The sequence below is a fragment of the Dermochelys coriacea genome, chromosome 1 (assembly GCF_009764565.3).
Source record: "Dermochelys coriacea isolate rDerCor1 chromosome 1, rDerCor1.pri.v4, whole genome shotgun sequence".
Lineage (NCBI taxonomy): Eukaryota > Metazoa > Chordata > Testudines > Dermochelyidae > Dermochelys > Dermochelys coriacea.
In genome coordinates, this window is record NC_050068.2 from 352,665,515 (window position 1) to 352,689,518 (window position 24,004).

The following is a 24,004-nucleotide window of genomic DNA, read 5'->3' on the forward strand; positions in this document are numbered from 1 at the left end:
CAATCCGCAGAGTCAGCAAGGAGAGGGAGCCCCAGTTAAAGAGTATGGGGGGGGTCGGGTCACACTTGGCCTCCTGCCCAGGCACAGAGGGCACCAGCCCTGGGGCAGCAAAGAACCTGTAAGGGGCTTGGAAGTGTCTCAGTCTCTCCCCTGCCTTCCCTCCAGACAGCTCACAGAGCCCAAGGCGGGGCTAGCAGGGGCTGCGGGTCGGGAGCGAGGGGCACCGGCACAGCGGGGTGTGTGGGAAGCCCAGGGCGGGGCTAGCAGGGGCTGCGGGTCGGGAGCGAGGGGCACCGGCACAGCGGGGTGTGTGGGGAGCCCAGGGCAGGGCTAGCAGGGGCTGCGGGTCGGGAGCGAGGGGCACCGGCACAGCGGGGTGTGTGGGGAGCCCAGGGCAGGGCTAGCAGGGGCTGTGGGTCGGGAGCGAGGGGCACCGGCACAGCAGAGTGGGTGGGGAGCCCAGGGCAGGGCTAGCAGGGGCTGCGGGTCGGGAGCGAGGGGCACCGGCACAGCGGGGTGGGTGGGGAGCCCAGGGCAGCGCTAGCAGGGGCTGTGGGTCGGGAGCGAGGGGCACCGGCACAGCGGGGTGTGTGGGAAGCCCAGGGCGGGGCTAGCAGGGGTTGCGGGTCGGGAGCGAGGGGCACCGGCACAGCGGGGTGTGTGGGGAGCCCAGGGCAGGGCTAGCAGGGGCTGCGGGTCGGGAGCGAGGGGCACCGGCACAGCGGGGTGTGTGGGAAGCCCAGGGCGGGGCTAGCAGGGGCTGCGGGTCGGGAGCGAGGGGCACCGGCACAGCGGGGTGTGTGGGGAGCCCAGGGCAGGGCTAGCAGGGGCTGCGGGTCGGGAGCGAGGGGCACCGGCACAGCGGGGTGTGTGGGGAGCCCAGGGCAGGGCTAGCAGGGGCTGTGGGTCGGGAGCGAGGGGCACCGGCACAGCAGAGTGGGTGGGGAGCCCAGGGCAGGGCTAGCAGGGGCTGCGGGTCGGGAGCGAGGGGCACCGGCACAGCGGGGTGGGTGGGGAGCCCAGGGCAGGGCTAGCAGGGGCTGTGGGTCGGGAGCGAGGGGCATCGGCACAGCAGGGTGGGTGGGGAGCCCAGGGCAGGGCTAGCAGGGGCTGCGGGCCAGTTCTCTCCCGTGCCCAGGGCAGGGCGGGCAGCACGAGGCCCCTGGTACCTTTCTTGCTCCGCTGCAGGATCTCGTTGGCCTCCTTCAGGGTGACCCCGGCAGGCGCCACCACCAGGTCATTGCGTTTCGTCATCACCTGCGGGGCCAAACGGCACATGGCAGCGCAACCAGAGGGGCCCCAGTGCCATGCCCCTCCCCCAACAGCCCCATCCCTCCACCCTGGTGCCCTGCCCCCTTGCACGCAGCCGTGCCTCCCAAGCCACAGAACTGGGTGCTTGGCACCCCAGCAGCCATGTCCAGAGGGATGAGCTACCAGAGGGCAGCGAATTCCACCCCCGCCGCCCCCGGACAGGGGGAAGGCTGGCGCGAGATGCAGCCCGGGCCGCAGGGGGGCTGTGTCAGGGGCAGGTCCCCAGGAGTCCCGCGGGCGGGCGGGTGGTACCTCGCTGAGGTAGGTGGCGTAGTCCTTCTCGGTGAGGAAGTCGATGTCCCGCGAGGTGACAATGCCCACCAGCTTGCTGCCCATCTTGCCCGTCTCGGTGACGGGGATGCCCGAGAAGCCATGCCGCAGCTTGGCCTCGAAGACGTCTCCCACGCTGTGTGTGGGGCTCATCACCACCGGGTCCGTGATGAAGCCCTGCTCAAATTTCTGCAGGGGAGGGAGAGGGGGAGTCACCAGCCGGGTGCCTGCAGCATAGAGCAGGGTTAGCCTCCCGCAAGCGCCTGCCAACCCCGCGACTGCCCCACACTCCCTGGGGGGCACCACTCTCCCCACAGTGCCGCACGCTCCCCGGGGGCGCCACTCTCCCCACTGACCCCCACAGCGCCCCACCCTGCCCCACACTCCCCAGGGGGTGCCACTCTCCCCACAGTGCCCCACGCTCCCCGGGGGCGCCACTCTCCCCACTGACCCCCACAGCGCCCCACCCTGCCCCACACTCCCCAGGGGGTGCCACTCTCCCCACAGTGCCCCACGCTCCCCGGGGACGCCACTCTCCCCACTGACCCCCACAGCCCTGCTCTCCAGAGACCTGACCCCACAGCGCCCCACCCTGCCCCTACACTCCCCGGGGGTGCCACTCTCCCCAAAGTACCCCACACTCCCCGGGGGCACCACTCTCCCCACTGACCCCCACAGTGCCCCACCCTGCCCCACACTCCCCAGGGGGTGCCACTCTCCCCACAGTGCCCCACCCTCCCCAGGGGCACCACTCTCCCCACTGACCCCCACAGCCCTGCTCTCCAGAGACCTGACCCCACAGTGCCCCACCCTGCCTCTGCGCTCCCCCAGGGGTGTGTGTGCACATGCGCACTGGCCTTGGTACTGCCCCATGATCCCTAGGGGGTGACACCTCACCCCTGACTCAGCCTGGCGCTCTCCATGGCATGCACACCGGCAGCAGAAAGCCAGGAGCTCGCGGCTCCATCTCCAGCCCTGCTGGTACTAGGACACTGAGCAGACGGGGCAAACCTCTCCCTCCACAGCCACCCGGACGTCCTGGGGCTCTGGGAACCGTCTGGCAGGCCCAAGGGGGGCAGCACCGGGTGTCTCCACACGGCTCAGATCCCCACTCGGGGTGTTAATCTAAATGGGGCTGGGAAGCCCGTCAGAGCCGTACGCCAAGGCCCGGCATAGTCATCTGCTGGAAATGGCTCCGTGGGGGCACCACACCGCGGACACTGGGGTGGGGTGGGGCCACAAAGGACCAGGGTCCTGAGAGGTGATGGGTGAGGAGGGGCAGGGCAGACCGGCCCCCCCACGTCTGACCAGAGCCAGTCTCCTGGTGCCAGGGTCACCCCAGGGCACGGCTGGTACTTGCCTTGACCTTGCGCACCTCGTTGGCCTGGAACTCCGGGGTGCAGTTGTGGTGGATGATCCCGATGCCGCCCATCAGCTGCGGGGAGAGAACGGATCAGCCTCTGCCGGCCCCATGGAGCAACGGGGTGCCCCGTGGTGGGGGCAGGGCAAGGCCTCTCTGGGGCAGCGCAGGGGAAAGGTGCTCACGAGGCGCCCAGCCCAGCTACCTGACGCTTGGAGCTGGGGCTGGACTCCAGCGAGAGGGTTGGGGACAGAAACTGAGGGCCACTGACATCAGAGCTGTGGAGCCCCTGCCCCGACAGGCTGGACCCCCCCACACTCTTACCGCCATGGCGATCGCCATGTCTGACTCGGTGACGGTGTCCATGGGTGACGAGATGAGCGGCGTCTTCAGGGTGATCTTGCGGGTCAGCGCCGAGGTCAGGTCCTGGGGGTACAGAGCCGTGAGCCCCTCAGCCCCCCCCTGCATTAACCCTCCGGGGGTGGGGGAGAGCACAGACCCGTGAACCCAGCACCAACCCTAGCCCAGGGCTGCCCAGCCGCCTGCCCGATGCCCGTGGGGGCAGCAGGGTGTAGGATGGGGGAGACACCCCCACCTTAGTGCCCGTGGCTCGCCAGGCGTCATCACCTAGATAGGGACCGACAGGTGCCTGAAGCTATATTGTCAGAGATCAGGACCCCCCCCCACAGCCCATCCCCTCAGGCTGAGCGGCACAGGGGCAGTTCAGTCCCTGCCCTACAACCGGAGCCCCCAGCGCTGAGCTCCCCAGTGAAGGATCTTTCCATGCCTCCTCCCAGCCAGGCACTGGGAACTACTCAGCGTCAGCTGCCCTGTGCCAGCCCACGGCCCTGGGCGACGCCGCAGGGAGCTGGCTGGGGAGTGGCATCATGGCAGGGGCCTGTGATGGACACAGCACCCCAGGGCACATGGGACTGGCGTCCACGCCCGACCCTGTCATGCAGCCCACGGCAGCGGGAGGTCCTTAGGTGCCAGCTGTGGAACTGGGCAGTGCCCACCATGGGCACTGTGCCAAGACGGCCCTTCCCTGTGGGTGCACCGCAGCGCGCAGGCTGAGGGGACATGGCACAGGCAACACGGGGGCAGTGCCAGGACTAGACCCCAGAGCTCCTGGGTCCCACCCCACTGCCCGAGCCACAAGGGAGCCCAGCCGCTCCAGTCTGCCACCCATGAGGGAGGCTGCTGGAGGGGCCCATGCAGCCTGGTGGCTAATACAAGCACGTCCCATGTGCACAGGGTCCCGGCCCTAGAGCTCAGAGTGCGCTGGGCCCCGACTCTACCCCCCAAGCCAGGAGAGCTCAGAGTGCGCTGGGCCCTGACCCCCACCCCAGGAGAGCTCAGAGTGCGCTGGGCTCTGAGCCCTGCCCTGGGGGAGCTCAGACGGGGCATCTGCCAGCCGCCCCACGTCCCATGCCAGGAGAGCTCACGGAGATTGGCTCTCCCCTGCCCCAGCTGGCCTTCCCTTCCCACCCTCCCTGCTCCCCACCTGGGTGTGTTTGCTCCCCTCCCAGCTCCCAGGTCTGACCTTCACCAGAGCCCAGCCCAGCCGGGAACCTGATTAGCCCTGAAATGTTGCTCTCTGCAGAGCTAGATTCCCAGCTGGGAGCTGTGGCCTGGTTCTGCAGAGGAAATGGGGCGTGGGGCCCAGCCAGGCTCGGACACACCCAGGAGGACCCAGCTCGGGGGACGCACCCCAGCCAGCCAGACTAATGGGACTCACGTGTCACCTGCAGGGACTCCAGATCCCAGCACGCAACGCTGTAGCTCGCTACGGGACGGGGGCCATCAGACACAGCCCCCCACTTGCCCCATGAGCTGCCCGGAAACACCCTGCAAGGGCTGGGGGGTGAGGGGGGAAGCTTGGGATCTGCACCGGGTGGATGCCGCCTGGCTGAGCTGCATGCTAACTGGGTCCCAGCACCTGGACTGTGGCTGCACCATGGATTGGCCTGCATGGTAGCGGCCTGTGTGGGAAGAAGGGTGCCTGTCACTCCCCACCCCATGTGTATTGGGGGGGTTTATGGTCAGACTGACGAGGGGACCAGGCTATGGTACAGCCCTGGTGGCCCCTGGCCCAGGAGAGCTGGCTAGCAGCAGTCACTGATCACAGGGCTCAAGCCGTAGGCTGCAGAGACCTGACTCTGTGCTCTGGGGTTAAGGGTCCTGGACTCGCCCCTTCTAGGGCTCCCCACACAGGGCTCTGCAGTTTGACTCTGCACGGCTGCCAGCCGAGGGGCTACCACCAGCCAGGTGTCACCTCAGCCCGGGGGGGTTACCACTGTCAGGGGGCACGGGGACCCAGATGGGGGAAGGGACTCACTCCGAGTCACACAGGGAGTCTGTGACAGGGCCAGGGTAGAACCCAGGACTCCTGGCTCCCAGCCCCCTGCTCTAACCACTACACCCCCTCCCTCCCAATCGGATTCAGAACAGACGGGGCTCCCCAAGGCTCTGTATCTCTGGCTGAGTCCCCGAGCTGGTGGACACAGCATGGGAAGGGCAGACCCATAACTGACCCCTCTGCTTCACCAGCTACCCGCTCGCTAATTCCACTGCAGCTGGGTGAGGGAGGGGCCTGCCCGGGGGACACGAGGGCAGCTTAGCATGGCCAGCCCCGAGCTCGGGAAGCCAGAGAGGCTGCCGGCGCAGGCAGGTGGTTAGAGCCGTTACTGGCTGTGCCGGAGCGCAGCGCCCCCCGCCCCAAGCACAGCGGAGCCACAGGGCTCCCCTTCAGAGGAGTCCTAGCAACGTTCAGGCCAGGACCAGACCGTGCAGGGCCGGGAGCTTCCCCGCACCTGTGCCGGGCTTCGGCGCAGCTCCCTGCTCAGATCCCAGCCCCGGGCCAGCTCCCCGCACTGGGCACCGGCCCCATTTCAGTGCAGCTTCCTGTCAGGAGCTGGCACAGCATCTGCCCGTCCCCCCAGCCTCTCCAAGCCCCAGACACTGGCACTACAGGTTGTGCACATTTATAGGGTCAGGGAGACACCGGCCGGGGTGCTGGATGACACCTCTCCCTGAGGCGCTGGGCCAGGCAGGCAAGGGGCCTGTAAGCTGGAGGACGGGGTGTGACGAAGTGGGACTGTTCTTAATGTTTCCTCTGAATATTGTGGGGGTGGCTCAGTTTCCCCTATGCAGTTCTTAAGTATCTAGGGGGTGGGATAAGGGTGTGTGATCATTGCAGAGCCCGAGAGGGCAGGTGTGTGCAGGGGTCTGGACACAGAGAATGGTCGACACCCTGTTTCCTGGCACCTGATGGCCTGGGCCCTTCCCCCCCGCAAGGTGAGAGCTGAAGGGTTGGAGAACAAAGGAATCCGGTGACCTCCTGGCCCGGGAAAGGGACAAAGCCCAGAGGAGGGGGGGGCTGGAGAGAGTTTCAGTTTGGGGCTGGCTGGGGACGAGGAATCAAGTGCAGACATGGTTGTCTGGCTCACTGCCCCCCAAAATGGACCCGGCTGAGGGGTCCTGTTCTCTGTACCTACAAGCTCTGTGTTAGACCATGTTCCTCTCGTCTAATAAATTTTCTGTTTTCCTGGCTGTCTGAGAGTCACGTCTGACTGTGGAGTTGGGGGGCAGGACCCTCTGGCCCCCCCAGGACCCCGCCTGGGCGGACTTGCTGTGGGAAGCGCACGGAGGGGCAGAGGATGCTGAATGCTCCGAGGTCAGACCCAGGAAGGGGGAAGCCGGGGGAGCTGTGGGTCCTGCAGACAGGCTGCTCCCAGAGAGGAGACTTCCCCAGAGTCCTGCCTGGCTTCGTAGGGAGCATTGCCCGGGGACTCCTTGACACGGGGCAAATGCATCACCCATGCAGCTCAGAGCCCAGACCCACAGCCGTGTAGGGAACCCCAACGGGATCATCCCAGGCCCCCAGGCTGTCCTGCAGGCCCCATGGTGGGGACACCACTTCCCCAGTCTCCCCTCCTGCAGCTCAACCCCACACCATCCCTGCTGGGCCCCAGGGATGCTGCTCCCAGGCAGACGCGGGGTTGGGGGCTGCCCTCCAGCCCAATGCCCCACCCACAATGGGACACCCTAGACCCAGAGGGAGCTGAGCGGACGGCGGAGGGGCCTCCCTACGGGGGATGGTGGCTCAATGTTAACACCCCCCAGCTCTGGTGCTGCCCTGGTCCTGTGCCTGGCAGCATGGCACTGCCCACCCCCGGGTGCAAAGGGCTGGCAGCGCCGGGCCCATGGAACACCCCGGCGAGCGCTCCAGGGGCTGGACTCACCACCTCGTCCGCTGTGAAATCGATGAAGCCTGGGAGGATCAGGAAGTCACTGCAGAAACAGAGCAGGGGAGAGTGTTACATGAGGGCAGGGCCTGCCCCACAGCCCCCCCATAGCCCCACAGTGACCCTTCACCCCCGGAGCCTGGCACATGCGTAGCCACAGCTGCGCAGAGCGGGCAGGCTGGGCTCCCCGCAAGCCGCACTCGGGGCACGGGGCCGGGGCCGTCATCGTGGCCGGGCCCCAGGTGGCTTTGCAGGAGGGCAGGGGACTGGCAGGCAGGGAAAAGCTCCCATCCCATGGCTGCCTGCCCCTCTTAGAGCTGGTGCCCCGCCCGGGCCAACCCCCGCCACCGTCTGAGCCAGCCCCCGCCCGGGCCAAACCCCACTCCCCCATCTGAGCCGGCTCCCACCCGAGCCGGCCCCCCTGCCCGTCTGAGCCGGCCCCTGCCTGCCCCAACCCTTGGAGCTACTGGAACACAAACCCTAGGAAAAAGAAAAGGAGTACTTGTGGCACCTTAGAGACTAACAAATTTATTAGAGCATAAGCTTTCGTGAGCTACAGCTCACTTCATCAGATGCATTCGGTGGAAAATACAGTGGGGAGATTGATATTCACAGAGAACACGAAACAAGAGGTGTTACCATTTGTATATATATACCATGTGTATATAAATCTCCCCACTGTATTTTCCACTGATTGCATCCGATGAAGGGAGCTGTAGCTCACAAAAGCTTATGCTCAAATAAATTTGTTAGTCTCTAAGGTGCCACAAGTCCTCCTTTTCTTTTGCGGATACAGACTAACACGGCTGCTACTCTGAAACCCTAGGAAAGGGCAGAGAAGAGAGCGGGGCCGGCGAGGGGATGACTGCGTGGGCTGGGGTACCAGGACCCTGCCCCCTTTCAGGCCGCAGGGCAGCCCATGGCCGGCACAAAGGCAGGGTGTCAGAGGGGCCGGGCCCCTGGGAAGCCAGCCAGACGGGTTAGGAAGCCCTTGGCCGGCACAGCAGGTCGGCTGCAAGCAGGCAGGATTACAGGCCCGGCTGAGCTGCTAATCCTGAGCTATTTGTGAACCAGGCGGGGCTTGGCCCCCTGCTCCCACAGCTGCTTGGAGTGGGCAAGGGGCCAGTACAAACACCTGCTGGGCTAGCTCCCTGCAGGGGGCCTCTCCGAGCCGGGGTCAAGCATCCCCGCAGGACTGCGTGGGCAAGGCCGGGGGGGCACAGCCTGGAGCCCTCACGGCAATGGCGAGCTGCATTCATGGGTGCCAGCCACGGGGCAGGGACGCAAGGGCCATCGGGGGACAACGGGGGGGGCCCATTGGGGTGCTGGGTGGGGAGGGAATGGGGGCGATGCGGCGGGCACCCTGCTGTACCTGCGCAGGGCACCAAGACACACACGGGGCCGCCAGCCGGCACAGTGGGCATACGAGCTCGGGGAGGGGGCAGGCCCCATCTGCAGCCTGTCCAGAATGGACGAAGCTCTGTCAGGGACATGCCACCCCACTGCTTGGAGGGAGCAGAGGCCCCTCCGTTGGCTAGGGGGGAGAGGACCTGGGCATGCCCCCCCCCAGCCCCTTTGCCGGTCAACAGGGTGCGGAGCCTAGAAGTAGGGACCTGGGGGGAGCAGGGCTCCATCCAGCCCCCTTGAATTCCTCCTTCCCCAGCTACAGGAAGGCACCTGCTCCTCCCCGCTTGCCTGGCTCCCGCTCAGATGTGGCAGGAGGGGGGAGGCAGCAGCAGCTGCTGCAAACAGCAAGGCCTGTGCAGAGCGGGGGGAGCCCACACCTCCCCAGCCACCCGAAAACTAGGACCCAGCACCACTCTAGCCACCCAGATCCCACCCAGGGGTCAGCGCTGACCCCCCCAGCCTGGTGCCAGAGTCCAGCACCCTGCTCCTACCCCAGTGCACAGGGTCCCATGGGGCGCGGGCAGAGCTGGGGGACAGGATCTCTCCATGTGGGTAAGGGTGCAGTGCGGGATCCTGCCAGGCAGGCAGTGCCACTGGATCCTGGCAGGGCAGAGGAGCAGCAGCACCCCTTTTCCCCTCCCCCCATCCCCAGGGAGATTCCCGGAGCCCAGACCAGATGGGGATTGTCTAGTCCAGTGGTTCTCAAACCAGGAGTCCGGGGCCCCTCGGTGCCCATGAGCAGGTTTCAGGGGGTCCACCAAGCGGGGCCAGAATTAGACTCGCAGGGGTCCAGGGCATAAAGCAGAAGCCACATTGCCTGGGGCCCTGAGCCCCGCCACCCGGGATGAAGCCGAAGCCTGAGCAATGTAGCTTTGTGGGGGCCTCCGTGGCGTGGGGCCCCAGGCAACTGCCCTGCTTGCTACCCCGCAACGCCGGCCCTGGCTTCTATATGCAGAAAAGCAGCTGTTGTGGCACATGTGGGCCGTGGAGCTTTGCTTGCATGTTAAGGGGGTATTCTTCCTGTGGTGGGAAGAACACCTCAACAGCCCAACACTGAGGCATTTAATTTCAGAAAGGGGAACTACGCAAAAATGAGGAGGTTAGTTAAACAGAAACTAAAAGGTACAGTGACTAGAATCCTTGCAAGCTGCATGGACACTTTTCAAAGACACCGTAATAGAGGCTCAACTTAAATGTATACCCCAAATTAAAAAACACAGTAAACTAACTAAAAAAGAGCCACCGTGGCTTAACCACCATGTAAAAGAAGCAGTGAGAGAGATAAAAAGGCATCTTTTAAAAAGTGGAAATCAAGTCCTAGTGAGGTAAATAGAAAGGAGCATAAACACTGCCAAATTAAAGGTAAAAATGTCATAAGAAAAGCCAAAAAGGAGTTTGAAAATCAGCTAGCCAAAAACTCAAAAGGTAATTGTGACGAAGCGGGACTGTTCTTAATGTTTCCTCTGAATATTGTGGGGGTGGCTCAGTTTCCCCTATGCAATTCTTAAGTATCTAGGAGGTGGGATAAGGGTGTATGATCATGGCAGAGCCCTAGAGGGCTGGTATGTGCAGGGGTCTGGACACAGAGAATGGCCGACACCCTGTCTCCTGACACCTGATGGCCTGGGCCCTTCCCCCCTGCAAGGTGAGAGCTAAAGGGTTGGAGAACAAAGGAATCCGGTGACCTCTTGGCCCAGAAAAGGGACAAAGCCCAGAGGAAGGGGGGCTGGAGGGGGAGGCAGTTTGGGGCTGGCTGGGGACGTGAAGTGCAGACGTGGTTGTCTGGCTCACTGTCCCCCAAAATGGATTTGGCTGAGGGGTCCTGTTCTCTGCACCTACAAGCTCTGTGTTAGACCATGTTCCTGTCGTCTAATAAACCTTCTGTTTTACTGGCTGGCTGAGAGTCACGTCTGACTGCGAAGTTAGGGTGCAGGACCCTCTGGCTTCCCCAGGACCCCGCCTGGGCGGACTCGTTGTGGGAAGTGCACGGAGGGGCAAAGAATGCTAAATGCTCCAAGGTCAAACCCAGAAACGTAAAAGTTGTGTAAGCTGTGTGTCCTAAAAACAGTCTGCTCACAGAAAGGAAACTTCCCCAAAGTCCTGACTGGCTTCGTAGGAAGCAGTTCCAAAGCATCACCCGGGAACTCCGTGACAGTAATAACAAAATGTTTTTTAAGTACATCAGAAGCAGGAAGCCTGCTAAACAACCAGTGCGGCCCCTGGACGATCGAGATACAAAAGGAGCACTTAAAGACAACAAAGTCATCGCAGAGAAACTAAATGAATTCTTTGCTTTAGTCTTCATGGCTGAGGATGTTAGGGAGATTCCCAAACCTGAGCCATCTTTTGTAGGTGACAAATCTGAGAAATTGTCACAGATTGAAGTGTCACTAGAGAGGTTTTGGAATTAATTGAGAAACTTAACAGTAACAAGTTACCGGGACCAAATGGCATTCACCCAAGAGCTCTGAAAGAACTCAAATGTGAAATTGCGGAACTATTAACTATGGTTTGTAAGCTGTCCTTTAAATCAGCTTCTGCACCCAGTGACTGGAAGATAGCTAGTGTAACGTCAATAGAGGTGATCCTGGCAATGACAGACCGGTAAGTCTAACGTCAGTACCAGGCAAATTAGTTGAAACAAGAGTAAAGAATAAAATTGTCAGACCCATAGAAGAGCATAAATTGTTGCGCAAAAATCAACATGGTTTCTGTAAAGGGAGATCGTGTCTTACTGATCTATTTGAGTTCTTTGAGGGGGTCAACAAACATGTGGACAAGGGGGATCCAGTGGACATAGTGTCCTTAGATTTCCAGAAAGCCTTTGACAAGGTCCCTCACCAAAGCCTCTTACATAAATTAAGTTGTCATGGCGTAAGAGGGAAGATCCTTTCATGGATTGAGAACTGGTTAAAAGACAGGGAACAAAGGGTAGGAATAAATGGTAAATTTTCAGAATGGAGAGAGGTAACTAGTGATGCTCCCCAAGGGTCAGTCCTAGGACCTATCCCTATTCAACCTATTCATAAATGATCTGGAGAAAGGGGTAAACAGTGAGGTGGCAAAGTCTGCAGACGATACTAAACTGCTCGAGTTAAGACCAAAGCAGACTGTGAAGAACTTCAAAAAGATCTCACAAAACTAAGTGATTGGGCCACAAAATGGCAAATGAAGTTTAATGTGGATAAATGTAAAGTAATGCACATTGGGAAAAATAACCCCAACTATACATACAATATGATGGGGGCTAATTTAGCTACAACTAATCAGGAGAAAGATCTTGGAGTCATCGTGGATAGTTCTCTGAAGACCTCCACACAGTGTGCAGCGGCAGTCGAAAAAGCAAACGGGATGTTAGGAATAATTAAAAAAGAGATAGAGAATAGGACATAGAATATCTTATTGCCCTTATATAAATCCATGGCATGCCCACATCTTGAATACTGAGTACAGATGTGGTCCCCTCATCTCAAAACAGATATACTGGCATCAGAAGAGGGCAACTAAAATGATTAGGGGTTTGGAACAGGTACACTCTGAGGAGAGATTAAAGAGGCTAGAACTTTTCAGCTTGGAAAAGAGGAAACTGAGGTGGGATATGATAGAGGTCTATAAAATCATGAGTGGTGTGGAATAAGCGAATAAGGAAAAGTTATTTACTTGTTCCCATAATATACGAACTAGGGGCCACCAAATGAAATTAATGGGTAGCAGGTTTAAAACAAATAAAAGGAAGTTGTTCTTCACTCAGCGCACAGTCAACCTGTGGAACTCCTTGCCTGAGGAGGATGTGAAGGCTAGGACTATAACAGGGTTTAAAAGAGAACTGGATAAATTCATGGAGGTTAAGTCCATTAATGGCTATTAGGCAGGATGGGGAAGGAATGGTGTCCCTAGCCTCTGTTTGTCAGAGGGTGGAGCTGGATGGCAGGAGACACATCACTAGATCATTACCTGTTAGGTTCACTCTCTCTGGGGTACCTGGCATTGGCCATGGTCAGTAAACAGGATACTGGGCTGGATGGACCTTTGGTCTGACCCAGTATGGCCGTTCTTATGTTCTCTCCGCTCCACCTGCCTCCTCCTGGACTTGTGGGCCCCAGGGCTCCAGCCGTGGTCACGCCAGAGGTACAATAACCCTCTGCTCCTGAGCGAGGGGGCTATGGAGAAGTGCCCCCTCCCCCCCCACGTCACTCCCGCAGAGTCGTTCTAGAGGGTTGCCCAGCCCCACGCCATGCCGCAGCCCACCTGGGTCTGCCCACGCACACAACACCCAAGCAGGGACCCCAGCAAGGGTGCAGGCTGGGGTGGGGAGACTTCACTCTCCACCCCCGCTCAGAGTGACTGGCCCCCACTCCAGTAAATAGGGATGTCCACGCCATGAGCCCCGCCCCACCCCGCACTCCCCCCAAACCCACAGCCCAGCCCCAGCAGCCATGTGGGAATACGCTCTGCTCCACAGGCTCCCGAGAACCCGTGCCCCCGCGCTGGCACATGGCCCCGTCACACCTGGAACGCTGCAGCAGCCACCAGCTGGACCCCGCTGACACCACAGCGGGGTCACTGCTTAGTGCCTGGAGCAGGCCCGGGCCAGGACGCTTGTGCAGCCCAGGAAAGAGACTGGCTTGGTCCTACCCTGAAACCAGCAAAGCGACTGCCACTGGGGCAGCACCCCCCTCAGGACCTGTCCATGCCCCCCACCCCAAGGGGCTTGCAGAGGAGTTACACTGTGCACATTCCAGCCGCCCAGAGCAGGGCAGGGCCTTCCCCCGCTGCACAGAGCCAGCCAGAGCCCGACTAGGATCAAGAGGGCCAGCCCGTCTATCCATAGGCCACTCACGTCAATGGGCAGCAAGGCTGGAGCACAATGGCCAAGTGGAGCCAAGCCATGGAGGAGGCAAGATGGCCCCGGGGCAGGGTAGGGAACAGGTGATTTCTCCTGTATCTCTGCCCTTCAGACTCACTCTCTGGGATTTGAGGAACCCCCAACCCACCCTGCAAGCTGCTCTGCCCAGGTATCCAGTAGCTCACTGCACCCACAACGAGCCCCGCTGAGCTCAGCAGAGTCCCACGCATGGAGCAGCTTGTCCATTCACACACGCACAGGGGCCTCCTTCACCCACCATTGAAATGCAGCCACCTCTGGGGAGGAATGCAGCAGCTGTTGAATAGCCACTCAGCCAGCTGGGGCAGGAAGAGTTCTGGGTGGGACTGGAACTGGCCAAGGGAAAGGCAGCTCCCTGGGTCAGGTCTATGTGTAAAATGTAAATAGGGTCCAATTAGTGACACATTGCCATGGCCCCACGTAGCTATCCCGGGCGCTTCCGACCCCAGCAGGTGGGTCATGCCCATCTGCTCTGGGAACTCCAACAGGGGCTGTGCCTTCCGCTCCCCACCCCCATCCCCATGTCCCAGTCTGTACCTCCCTACAGACCAGGGGAGCTCAGCCCACAGACTGCTGAATCCCAGACACCGGGCATCTCTGCCGAGATTTTGTCTTCCTCCGCCCAGAACTGCAGCTGCCTGGCTACCCAGCCCGCAGCGCCGCCTGCCCCACGGCCCCAGGTTCGGGGCTGTGCTCCTGGACAGCAAGATCTTGAGATGCCAAACACCAGGGAGAGCCACCCGTCTCCTCCGCCCGTAACAGGGTCCGCAGAGCCAGCAGCAAGGCAAAGCTTCTGGCGGAGAACAGGGACGCCCAACACCCGGCAACTCACAAGTTATGGTCCCCACAGCCCCATAACTGGATGCTTGAGTGCTGGTGCCGCTGTGCCCCTGCCCGCTCCTTGCATGGTTGTGCCATGGTGCTCCTGCTAAGAGCATGCATGGGAGCCACACGCTGGGCCCCAGTTATGGCCACTGGGGAGCCGGGCCGTGCACCCCGCCCTGGCTTTGGCACGTGTCAGTTGGCAGCCCAGGGGCTGAATTTCCCCTCCCAGAAGGGCAGAGCACCGGAGGTGCCCACGCCCAGGGGAAGGCACAGCAGCCAGCTTCCCCCCGGTTGCTGGTAGTACAGGAGCGCCAGGAGGCAGCAACTCGCCACGGTCACCGTTAGGAGCAGAGCGAGGAACGAATTGTCTGACTGCAGGGCCACCCTGGGCTGAGCCCTGTCCTAGATCAACAGCTAGTGATCTCTGCTAGCTGGGAACCAGCCCAGAGCCTCCAACTCATCCTGCACAGAGACAGAGTGCTGCAACCAGACATCAACCAACGGGGAAACTGAGGCACCATGAGGGGCTGGGACTTGCCTCAAGCCAGCGGCAGGAGACCCCATGGCCAGTCTCACGCTCATCTCCCCCACCCGCCCCGCAAACAGCCCATGCTCCCATGGACAGGGTGAGGCCAACGGGAGCTTTCAAAGCACAGGCTCCGCTGGAAAGAGAGAGCGAATGAGCCGGCACTCACCCGCTCCCCACGCCTGGGAGCCCCATTCTGTGTGCAGGCAGGGGAAGGGAGCAGGGTCTGCCATCCCCCCGAGCACCTGTGCTGTGCAGAGCGGCAGTCCTGTCCATGGCTCTCAAGCACAGCCGAGAGCCTGGGCTTCCTTCACTTCCTTCCTCTCCTTCGCAGAGGGCAGGAAACTCCACACCCGAAACCTGCACGTCAGCGACCAGGCATGCACGCCCCAACTGCACCCCTAGCGCGTGTCCTACCCGCCCGCCCCTAGACGTGTGCAGGACCATAAAGCTTTCAGTTCCCACACGTATTTATACCACAGGATGCCCCCCGAACGAGCACAGAGACCAGGCAGCAGCCACCCCCCGCTCGGCCCATTAGTGCCCACAGGCTCAGGGCCTAGGAAATCAGTCGTTTCCTGCAATTAATTCCACTTGGAACCCAACCTTCGGAGGGGCAACCTGGCAGAGCCCTCACGGCCAAAGGGCTTCCATGGATCAACCACAAATCTCCCATTACCAGGGATTTAGAGCTTAGGGGAAAAGCTCTGAAACACCTGCCACAAGGAGTCAGCCTGCAGCCCGGCGAAGGGAGCGGACGCCCCTGCCCCAGCGCCATGGGAGTCGCAAACAGGTCCCAGATAGGGCTCCACTGCACCAAGGGCCACACAAAGTGAGCAAGGGCCCAGTGACATGTCAGGGTCCTGGGATAACAGCTCAGGAAGGGGTGCGATTCTGATCGGCCAAAGCCCTGCCGTGGATGCAGCTCCATAGCCCTCTAACGGGAGTGCTTATGCCCCTTCCACGCTGGACCAGCTGTCCTGGTGCAGGCACTTTGATATTGGTACAGCCGACTGCACTGGTGTCACTCCAGTGGGACAGCTACAGCCGTACAACCTCTAGATGCAGACAAGGCCTAAGTGAAGCTGCGTCTACACTAGACCGTTCCATCGGTACAGCTGCCGGCTAGAAGCGTGAATCCGGCCCCCCAGCCAACATTGCTATGCTGGCTAAACCCCCAGTGTAGATGTAACCCTGGGTCGGGAAGGTGGTTAGCTTATGCTGTGTCTCCACTGGGGCCGGCACAGCTGGACAGGCACAGCAGCCGTAGTGCGGACAAGCCCTCGTAGACACCTCCTGGCCCCAAGAGCCAGACAACGGACAGGGAAACGGAAGGATTCGCCCCCAGTTCACAGCTGCGATCCGAGGCCCGGAGCGATTCGGCGACTCACCCGGAACCAGCAATTAAACCCAGGCTCCTGCATGCCAGCCCTGGACTCTGCCTATTGCACCATGCTGTCTCCCCCACTGGAGAGCACCTGGGGAAGGATGGGCTCAGACTCTCCCAGCAGAGAGCCCTCGGGGGGGCAGGAGGCTGAGCAGCCCCAGCAGGGCCGGGAGGACAGGGGGGCCAGGCCAGGCTGGCTTTATGCATGCACAGGAATCCTGCCAGACCTGCTCAGGTCTTTCTCCCTGTGACGAAGCGGGACTGTTCTTAATGTTTCCTCTGACTACGGTAGGGGTGCCTCAGTTTCCCCCAGGCATTTCTTAAGTCTCTAGGGGGTGGGATAAGGGGGTGTAATTGTTGCAGAGCAAAGGGCTAGGTACATAAATGGCCGACACTCTGTTTCCTGGCAACTGATGGCCTGGGCCTTCCCCCCTGCAAGGTGAGAGCTAAAGGGTTGGAGAACAAAGGAATCCGGTGACCTCCTGGCCCAGAAAAGGGACAAAGCCCAGAGGAGGAGGGGATGGAGAGAGTTTCAGTTGGGGCTGGCTGGGGACATGGAGCCAAGTGCAGACGTGGAGTGTAGTGCAGACGGGGTTGTCTGGCTCACTGCTCCCAAAATAGACCCGGCTGAGGGGTCCTGTTCTCTGCCCCTACAAGCTCTGTGTTAGACCATGTTCCTGTCGTCTAACAAACCTTCTGTTTTACGTGGCTGGCTGAGAGTCCCGTCTGACTGCGGAGTTGGGGGGCAGGACCCTCTGGCTTCCCCAGGACCCCGCCTGGGTGGACTCACTGTGGGAAGCGCACGGAGGGGCAGAGGATGCTGGATGCTCCGAGGTCAGACCCAGGAAGGGGGGAGCCGGGGGAGCTGTGGGTCCTGCAGACAGGCTGCTCCCAGAGAGGAGACTTCACCTGAGTCCTGCCTGGCTTCGTAGGGAGCAGCTCCAGAGCATTGCCCGGGGACTCTGTGACATTCCCCATCACCCCCACGGCTCCCTGGCAGCAGGCAGCGCCGCTCCACGGCCCCAGCCAGCTGCTTGGCTGACAGCAGCAGTTCCGGCAGCGTGGGGCTGTGGTTTGGGTCAGAGAGGCAGCTGCCCATCGACCTTTGCCCAGCATGGTGCAGTCACAGCGGCTTCATTCACAGCTGCGGCCTGGCAGGAAGGGAACAGGCCGTCTGGGCTGCAGGGAGCTGCCACGCCGATGGGCCTCAGCCTCTGAAACAGCCAATCTCCTCCCCAGCTTCCCACAGGGATGCAGCAGGGCAGCCCACTTCTTCCTCCGAGCCAGGCCCAGCAGAGGTCCCTGACCACGGCCGAGACAAACCCACCACACAGCCCCAGCTGGGACTGGGAGGGTTTCCAAACCTCCCTGCCCAAGAACAATGCATGATTGAGCATGGTCCCTGTGAAAGGCCGGGGGGGCTGCCCATGTGCTGTTCTCTCTCTGACACACACAGCAGGATCTGCCTGGCCAACAGGGGCCAGTGGGCTGCTCAGAGGAAGGTGCAACCCCTCAGCGGACAATGCCATAAACCCCGCACCTCGTCATGCTCCCCTCCCAGCCCGCACTGGGTTCTTCCTCACATCTGGGCAGCCAGCCGGAGCCTGCACCAGGCAAATCTAAGCTACCAGTGTCTCCCTCCCTGGGAGCACCTGCCTCCACAGGCCAGAGCAGGAGGATCCCAGCCATGGGCAGCAGGCTGCACCCTGCCCCTTACAGATCTCTAGGGTCCTCCCCCAATAATGCTGCATCTCCCCATTCTGGGTACCAACAGGGATGCTGCAAACACTGCGCTACCGACAGGAAACTGACTGGCGGAACAGAGCCAGGAGCCTCATGCATGGCCCCGGAAAGTGCTGTCGGGACCAGCACTCGGCTATTTGAGACCCAGCGCTAAGGCCAAGTGACAGGCACGGAAGCCAGTGTTCCCTTGCCAGCTCCATGCGGCAGTCGAGCCCGGGGCTGGTCCTGGCAGCAGACACATGAGCAGCCAGCTGGGGGCTAGTCTGGCTCTCACATCAGCAGCTCCACTCTGACTGGACTATGGTGGTCCCCAGCCAAGGGGGGAATACTAACTGCCACCTCCTGTGGGGCCAAACGGGCTTCGTATCGGCACGGACGCCAGCAGCTCCAGCGCGGATACAGATATGCCGGGAGCAGCTGCGAGGAGCGTGCTGGGAACCCTCGCACCCCACCACCTACTGTGGGCACTGTCGGACTGACGCAGAGCGAGAGTCAGAGCCCCTAAACGGCCCCGTGCTACAGCAGGCTCCCCTCAGCCCCACCCCGAGCTATAGCTGTGTCCATGGGGCACTGGGTGGGTGGGATCAGAGCCTGTGCTTAAAGAGGAGGAGGCGGGAGACAATCATGCAGAGATGAAATCCTGAGGCTGCCCCACATAGCGATCCCCCATGCAGATGCAGGACTCGCTTCCCCCCGGCATTTCACATCCTGCTTCCATGCCTGTTAGAGCCACAGTGGCGCATCACCCCGGCCTGTCACAGCCCCAACGGGCCCGGGTCCTCCCCACCTCCGGGTGCGCCCCTTTGCTGCAGCAGAGGGGGAAGGGCAGGCGAAGGTCTGGGACCAACCCCCTCCCTCCCCTCCCCAGCCTGTCTCCATGCAGAGGAAGGAACCCTTCGCTCCGCAGCTTTGCCTTGACTTGGCAGCGCCGTGGCCCTGCAGTGGTGAATCGAGACCAGGCAACTGGTGCCAGGGACTAACCCCCCGTCCCTCCGGCGCAGAGGGCGGCAGGCTGCCCTGTTTGCTGATGCTGCTGGCAAGGCGGCGGGAAGCGTCTCAGCTCCTGCTGGGCAGAATGTCACCCAGTGGGCGAGCACCACGGCTGCTCAGCCTGCCGCCAAGGGAGACGCTGGCCCGGGCTCTCCTCCAGAACGGCCACTTCCCCAGACAGCACCTTTCTCCAGGGCTTGCCACCCACCCCTCCCACACTGAAGTGCAGCCACCTGGGGGTGCGGGAGGACAGCAGCCAGCGGGCCCCCAGCTCGCTGCACACGATCCCTTCTCCCGAGATCTGTGACGTCCCTGTGGGATCTGCCCCTGCAGCGTGGCCTACGAAGTGCCGTCTGTGCCCCCTCCCGGGAGATGGGGACTGGCTATTTCTGCCAGCCGCTGTCCAGGCAGGCATGTGCTCCCGGAGGGCTCACACCCCCACTGCTTCGCTCTAGGGACCCTCACCGCTGCACAAACCTGGCCAGGTGTTCAGGGCTCACGGCCTCAAGGCCACAGAGCAACCCGCTGCCCCCACCAACCCCCGCCCTTCACCCAGATATCTGCAGCCCCTACCCACCCCAGGGGGCAGACAGGGGCAGATTAGGGATTTGTGGGGCCCTGGGCCAGAGCAAGTGGGGACCCCTCTCCACCCCTTCTGCCTGCAGCCCCTTCCACCTCACCTGGCACTCCAGCCAGGGAGCGGGATTGGGGCATGCCCATTTTTCCAGGGCCCCCCAACTGGCCAGAGTCCCTGGGAATGGGCCCCACTGGCCCAGTGGCTAACCCACTGCAGGGGGCAGCTGCAGGGCCCAGTCTGATACCGGGGCTGTGCACAGAATCGGTACTACTGTACCCCAGCACACACGCCCTTCTCAGAGAGGCTGCCAGCCAGTACCCTCACAGTGTGGGGGCGACTGGCTCCGCTCAGCCCATGGGAGACCCCTGGGACGGTGAGCCGGGGCCCGCTATTGGCTGACTGAGCCCACGCCAGCATCCAATCCGCTTTCGCCAATGGCACTGTTCAGCCCGTGAGAAGAGGGCTCCGAACCCTTCCTGGAGCAGGCTGGCTCAGCACTGTCGGGGGGCTGGTTTATGGGGGGAAGGCTGAAGCAGGGCAAGCATGGTGCAAGCAGACAGAGATGGACGTAAGCACGGTGCTGCCATGAGAACTGGCCGCAGGGTGTCCCACAGGAATGCCCCCCTCCCGCATGCTGGCTGCCTGAACCCTATTTATCTCCCTCCTTAGCTCAGGGGCTGCTAGCAGATATAGGCCACCGCCGCCCCAGGTCACATCTACCCCAGGGATCAGGGGCAGTAGGTCCTGTGACACCAGAGACTCCCAGCATCACAGAGAGGGTGTTGGACAAGGAGACATGACCGATAGCTACCTGCCCTGGAAAGTACCTCAGGCCTCCCATCCCTCCCGGGGGTTCAGAGCCTCCCTGCCAGCAAGGATGAATTGGCAAAATAATCACCATCGATCAGAGAGAGGCAGGTCTCGCGGCACAGCCAGGGAGCCCCATGTGCCATTCTGGTCCCCCCGCCCCCGTCACTGCACAGACTCTGCTTGGGGGGAGCAATAGGGGGACTTAGTGTTAGTGAAAGGGGACACACCTCCCTCAAAGCCAAGTCCCCCCAGGCAGGCACTGCCCTGCCAAGGAACATTTCCCCGTCCTCCACGAGCCCCCTGCTCAGAAAGGAGCCGAAGCGACACCCCCAAATCATCTCCATCCACGGGCTGAAAACCTGAACGCCCCTCCCCCAGGCCCGATCCTGCAATCAGAGCCACACAGGCCCATGGATCTGCTCCCACGGCTCCCATTACAGGATCGGGGCCCACCAGGACAGCCATGCTGCAGAGGAATGCCGGCGACCGATGTCAGTGGTTTAAAAGCTGCCCTTTCCCACCACCAAGCGCCTGTCACTGGATTAGCTGGCGCTATTAGCGCGGAGTTTCCACGGCAACAGCGCCCTTGGTTTCTAAAGTTAACACATCGCTTCTTTTAAAAATCAGCAACCCCGTCGCGCTACTAATCGCTACTTGCCTCATGCCAAAGCCCAGACGCTGGCCTCGAGATCAGCCCCCCGCTGTGCGTGGCACTGCTCAGAGACAGCCCCTGCCCCGCAGCTCTCACACCCCCAAAGGGGGGCGGGGACACAGTCGTTCTGGCCCACGCCCCACAGGACAAAGCAACTAACCCACCTGGCCAAAGGTGGAAGGTACCAAGGATGTGACCCTGCAAGTGCCTCCACGCAGACCCGCCCGCAGGATCAGCGCTCACATGCCGGCACTAACCTAGCCACTAGGATCCAACGATAGGCTGAACCTCGTCCTGGTGAAGGCCATGGTTGGGCTCATGGACGTTAAGGCCTGAAGGGACCGGTCTGATCATCCAGCCCAGCCCAGCCAGAGACCCTCTCTCCCTGATCCCTGTGCCCAGCCCAACAGCTTGTATTGCAGAACGGCAGTCGCTCTCGCTGTAAACGGAGAACGCCCCGAGCTCTACGGAATCTGGGCCCACAGTTACATTACCCTCCTGGGTTAAAATCTGCAATTTATTTGCAGGCTCAATTTCCAGCACCTTTGGGATTTTTTCAAGCACATTTTTTAAAAATCCAATTGAATTTTCACCGTGAATATCACCTGGGCTTTTTGCATAGACAGAAACTAGACCTGTCAGTTTCATATTTATTTACAGTCAGTTTCACTTTCCAGTTGCCTTAATGAGGTTGGAGAGGCAAATATTGCAAAGGAAGATTTAGACAAAACCCTTTTTTATTTTAAAAATATTTCTATGAACATCAGGATTTGTATAAATATATATATATATATATATATATATATATATATTGACAGAGCATCATCAATTGTATGCTATGTATCCATTAGATCGTTTATACCAATATATTTGATATTTACTTTTACACACACATCTGGAGCCTGGATATGCACATGTACACACCCCAAAATAGGGTGCATGCATCTCTCTCTGCATCTGATTGTTCAGATCACGAATACAAGCCTAAAGGGACAGGTCAGGCCCAGCATGTAGGTACGTTTCAAATAAAACAAAGATGTTATGACATCTGACAGTCATAGAAATGTTCCAATACACAAGAGGTTTTTCCTTCTGTGATGTGACAAAAATTCACTTGTGTTTGGTGCTGAAACGCATCAGAAGGGATCAGAACCACGGAGACCAAGGTACTGCTGGAGCAGCCGGCCTGTTGGCAGGGATGTAGCCGGCCTAGGAATCACCATGGGGTGGTGGCAGGACAGCCGGGGAGAAAGGAGAGGCACTTCTAGTGAGGCCTGCCGGGGTGAGGCACATACTGGCCTTCGCTGCTGTAGGGAGCCTTTCCCAGGGGGCTCGAGCAGCCTGCAGCAGGGCCAGCGCTCGGCAGGGGAGCGGGCGCTGTGCTGGGACACACAGCAGCTGTCCAACATCCTGACTGCGTGCGCGAGCCACCCTGGCTGCCCTGGAGCAAGCTGGACAGCAGCAACCCCAGCGCCGCCAGCTGCCAGGGGCCTGCCTGCAGGGAAGCTTGTGCCCACCCGCCTGCCGAGAGAGGCTGCAGCCACTTACTTGTAGGTGAGGCCGTCGGCGATGGCAAAGAGCTGCTGGGCCGTGAGGCCATCCTCAGGGACGTAGCCTGTGCCCCCGCTGATCAGGTAGTCAGCCATGCTGCAGGGAGAGGGGCAGAATCGTTAGCATGGGCACGGCACCTGGCACCCGCCCGCAGCCCCGGGGGCACCGAGCATGTCTCAGTGCCACAAGCCTGGGGGAGCAGGGGGCCAGGCCCAGGGAGGCTGGCTCCTACGGGCATGGGCTGGGTACCGCCCGGGGCACTGCCAGGGTGGGGAGTCGCGCCCCCGGGGTGCGGGTAGGGCCACACCCGGCCCGGCGGGCTGCAGGGAGGGAGCCCCATCCCCAGGCGGCCTGCAGGGAACCCTGCGCCCCAGCTCCGACCCCCGGGGAGGGACCCGCGCGCCCCAGCCGCTGCGCCCCGCGCTAGGGCTGCAGCTGGGGGCGCCACGCACCTGGGCGGCGGGGGAAGCGCGGAGCCTGCAGCGGGCGGGCCCGGGACCCGCCGGGCCGGAGCGCAGGGCGGGCCCGCGGCTCGGCGGCTGCTCCCGGCGCACACGCAGGGCCGGGCCCGCCCCGTGGGGGAGGCGCAGGGCGCAGGGCGCAGGACGCAGCGCACGGACCCCGCCCCGCCCGCGGTGCCGGATCCCGGACCATGCCCGGCCCGCGGGGCCCCGCGCTCCGCCCGCACAGACCCGGCAGCGGGGCCCGGCCCCTTGCAGCGCCCGGGGCGCGGGGAGCCAGGCCGGGCTTTGCCGCGTGCTGGGGGCTGCAGACCGGCCGACAGCAGCTGGCACCGCCCCGCGCCCCCGACCTTCCTGCTCCCTGGCGCCGCCCGAGCCGGTACCTCGCGGGCTCCCCCTCGCCCATGGCTCGGCCCGGGGCTCCTCCGCGGCCGCCGCTGCCTGCAGGCTGCTCGGGAGGGAGAAGTGGCTGGAGGAAGGGCCGGGGGAGGAGAAGGCACCAGCCCGGCCCACGCTGGCAGGCGGCCAAGGAGGGGAGCCAGGCCTGCCCCTGTGTGCTAGGGCCGCAGTGGGCACGCAGGATGGAGAGGCCAGCGGCAGCCGGCCCCGAGCGGCCCTGGGGCTCCAAGGGCTGCATTTGGCCAGGCCTCGTCCGGGCAATGCGGAGGGGCCACACCTGGGCTCGCATCTTTTCATGGGTCTCGCCTCCCTAACCTGTGCCGATAAGCCCAGGCGCTGGGACGTCCCGCGATGCGCCGGCCGCCGGCCCGGTGCACCCGGCAGTCCTGACCTCTCCCTAGTGTCCCTGCCCTTTCCGCCTCAGCGCCCCTGCGCTGGGCCGGACCGCTCGGCCGGGACACGGTGCTGTCTGCACGGCCCTGGCCGTGTCGGCAACCACATCTGAACCCACGCCTGCTGCTGCTTTGTCACTGCCCAAGTCCCTGCTCAGATCTCAGGCCTGAGCCAACCTCCACTGAAAAAAGAACAGGAGGACTTGTGGCA

General features: G+C 61.9%; 1 protein-coding gene across 10 annotated transcripts in view; it reads right to left on the minus strand.

Annotated features, from left to right (window-relative positions):
• IMPDH1 (inosine monophosphate dehydrogenase 1) overlaps window positions 1-23,524 on the minus strand; it is a 50,410-nt gene extending 26,886 nt beyond the window's left edge. For 4 of the 10 annotated variants that reach the window (XM_043500229.1, XM_043500222.1, XM_043500225.1 and 1 more), the window contains exons 1-7: window positions 23,386-23,523; window positions 22,539-22,637; window positions 7,186-7,234; window positions 3,266-3,367; window positions 2,942-3,016; window positions 1,564-1,770; window positions 1,170-1,257 (exon numbers count right to left, since the gene is read on the minus strand). In XM_043500229.1, coding sequence (XP_043356164.1) covers window positions 1,170-1,257; window positions 1,564-1,770; window positions 2,942-3,016; window positions 3,266-3,367; window positions 7,186-7,234; window positions 22,539-22,637; window positions 23,386-23,408 — 643 coding nt within the window. In that variant the 5' untranslated portion in view covers window positions 23,409-23,523. Of the gene's footprint in view, window positions 1-1,169; window positions 1,258-1,563; window positions 1,771-2,941; window positions 3,017-3,265; window positions 3,368-7,185; window positions 7,235-13,718; window positions 13,847-22,538; window positions 22,638-22,993; window positions 23,111-23,385 lie in introns of those variants that run through there. The other 6 variants (XM_043500216.1, XM_043500213.1, XM_043500243.1 and 3 more) reach the window with 4 other exon arrangements.
• Window positions 23,525-24,004: the final 480 nt, after the last annotated feature.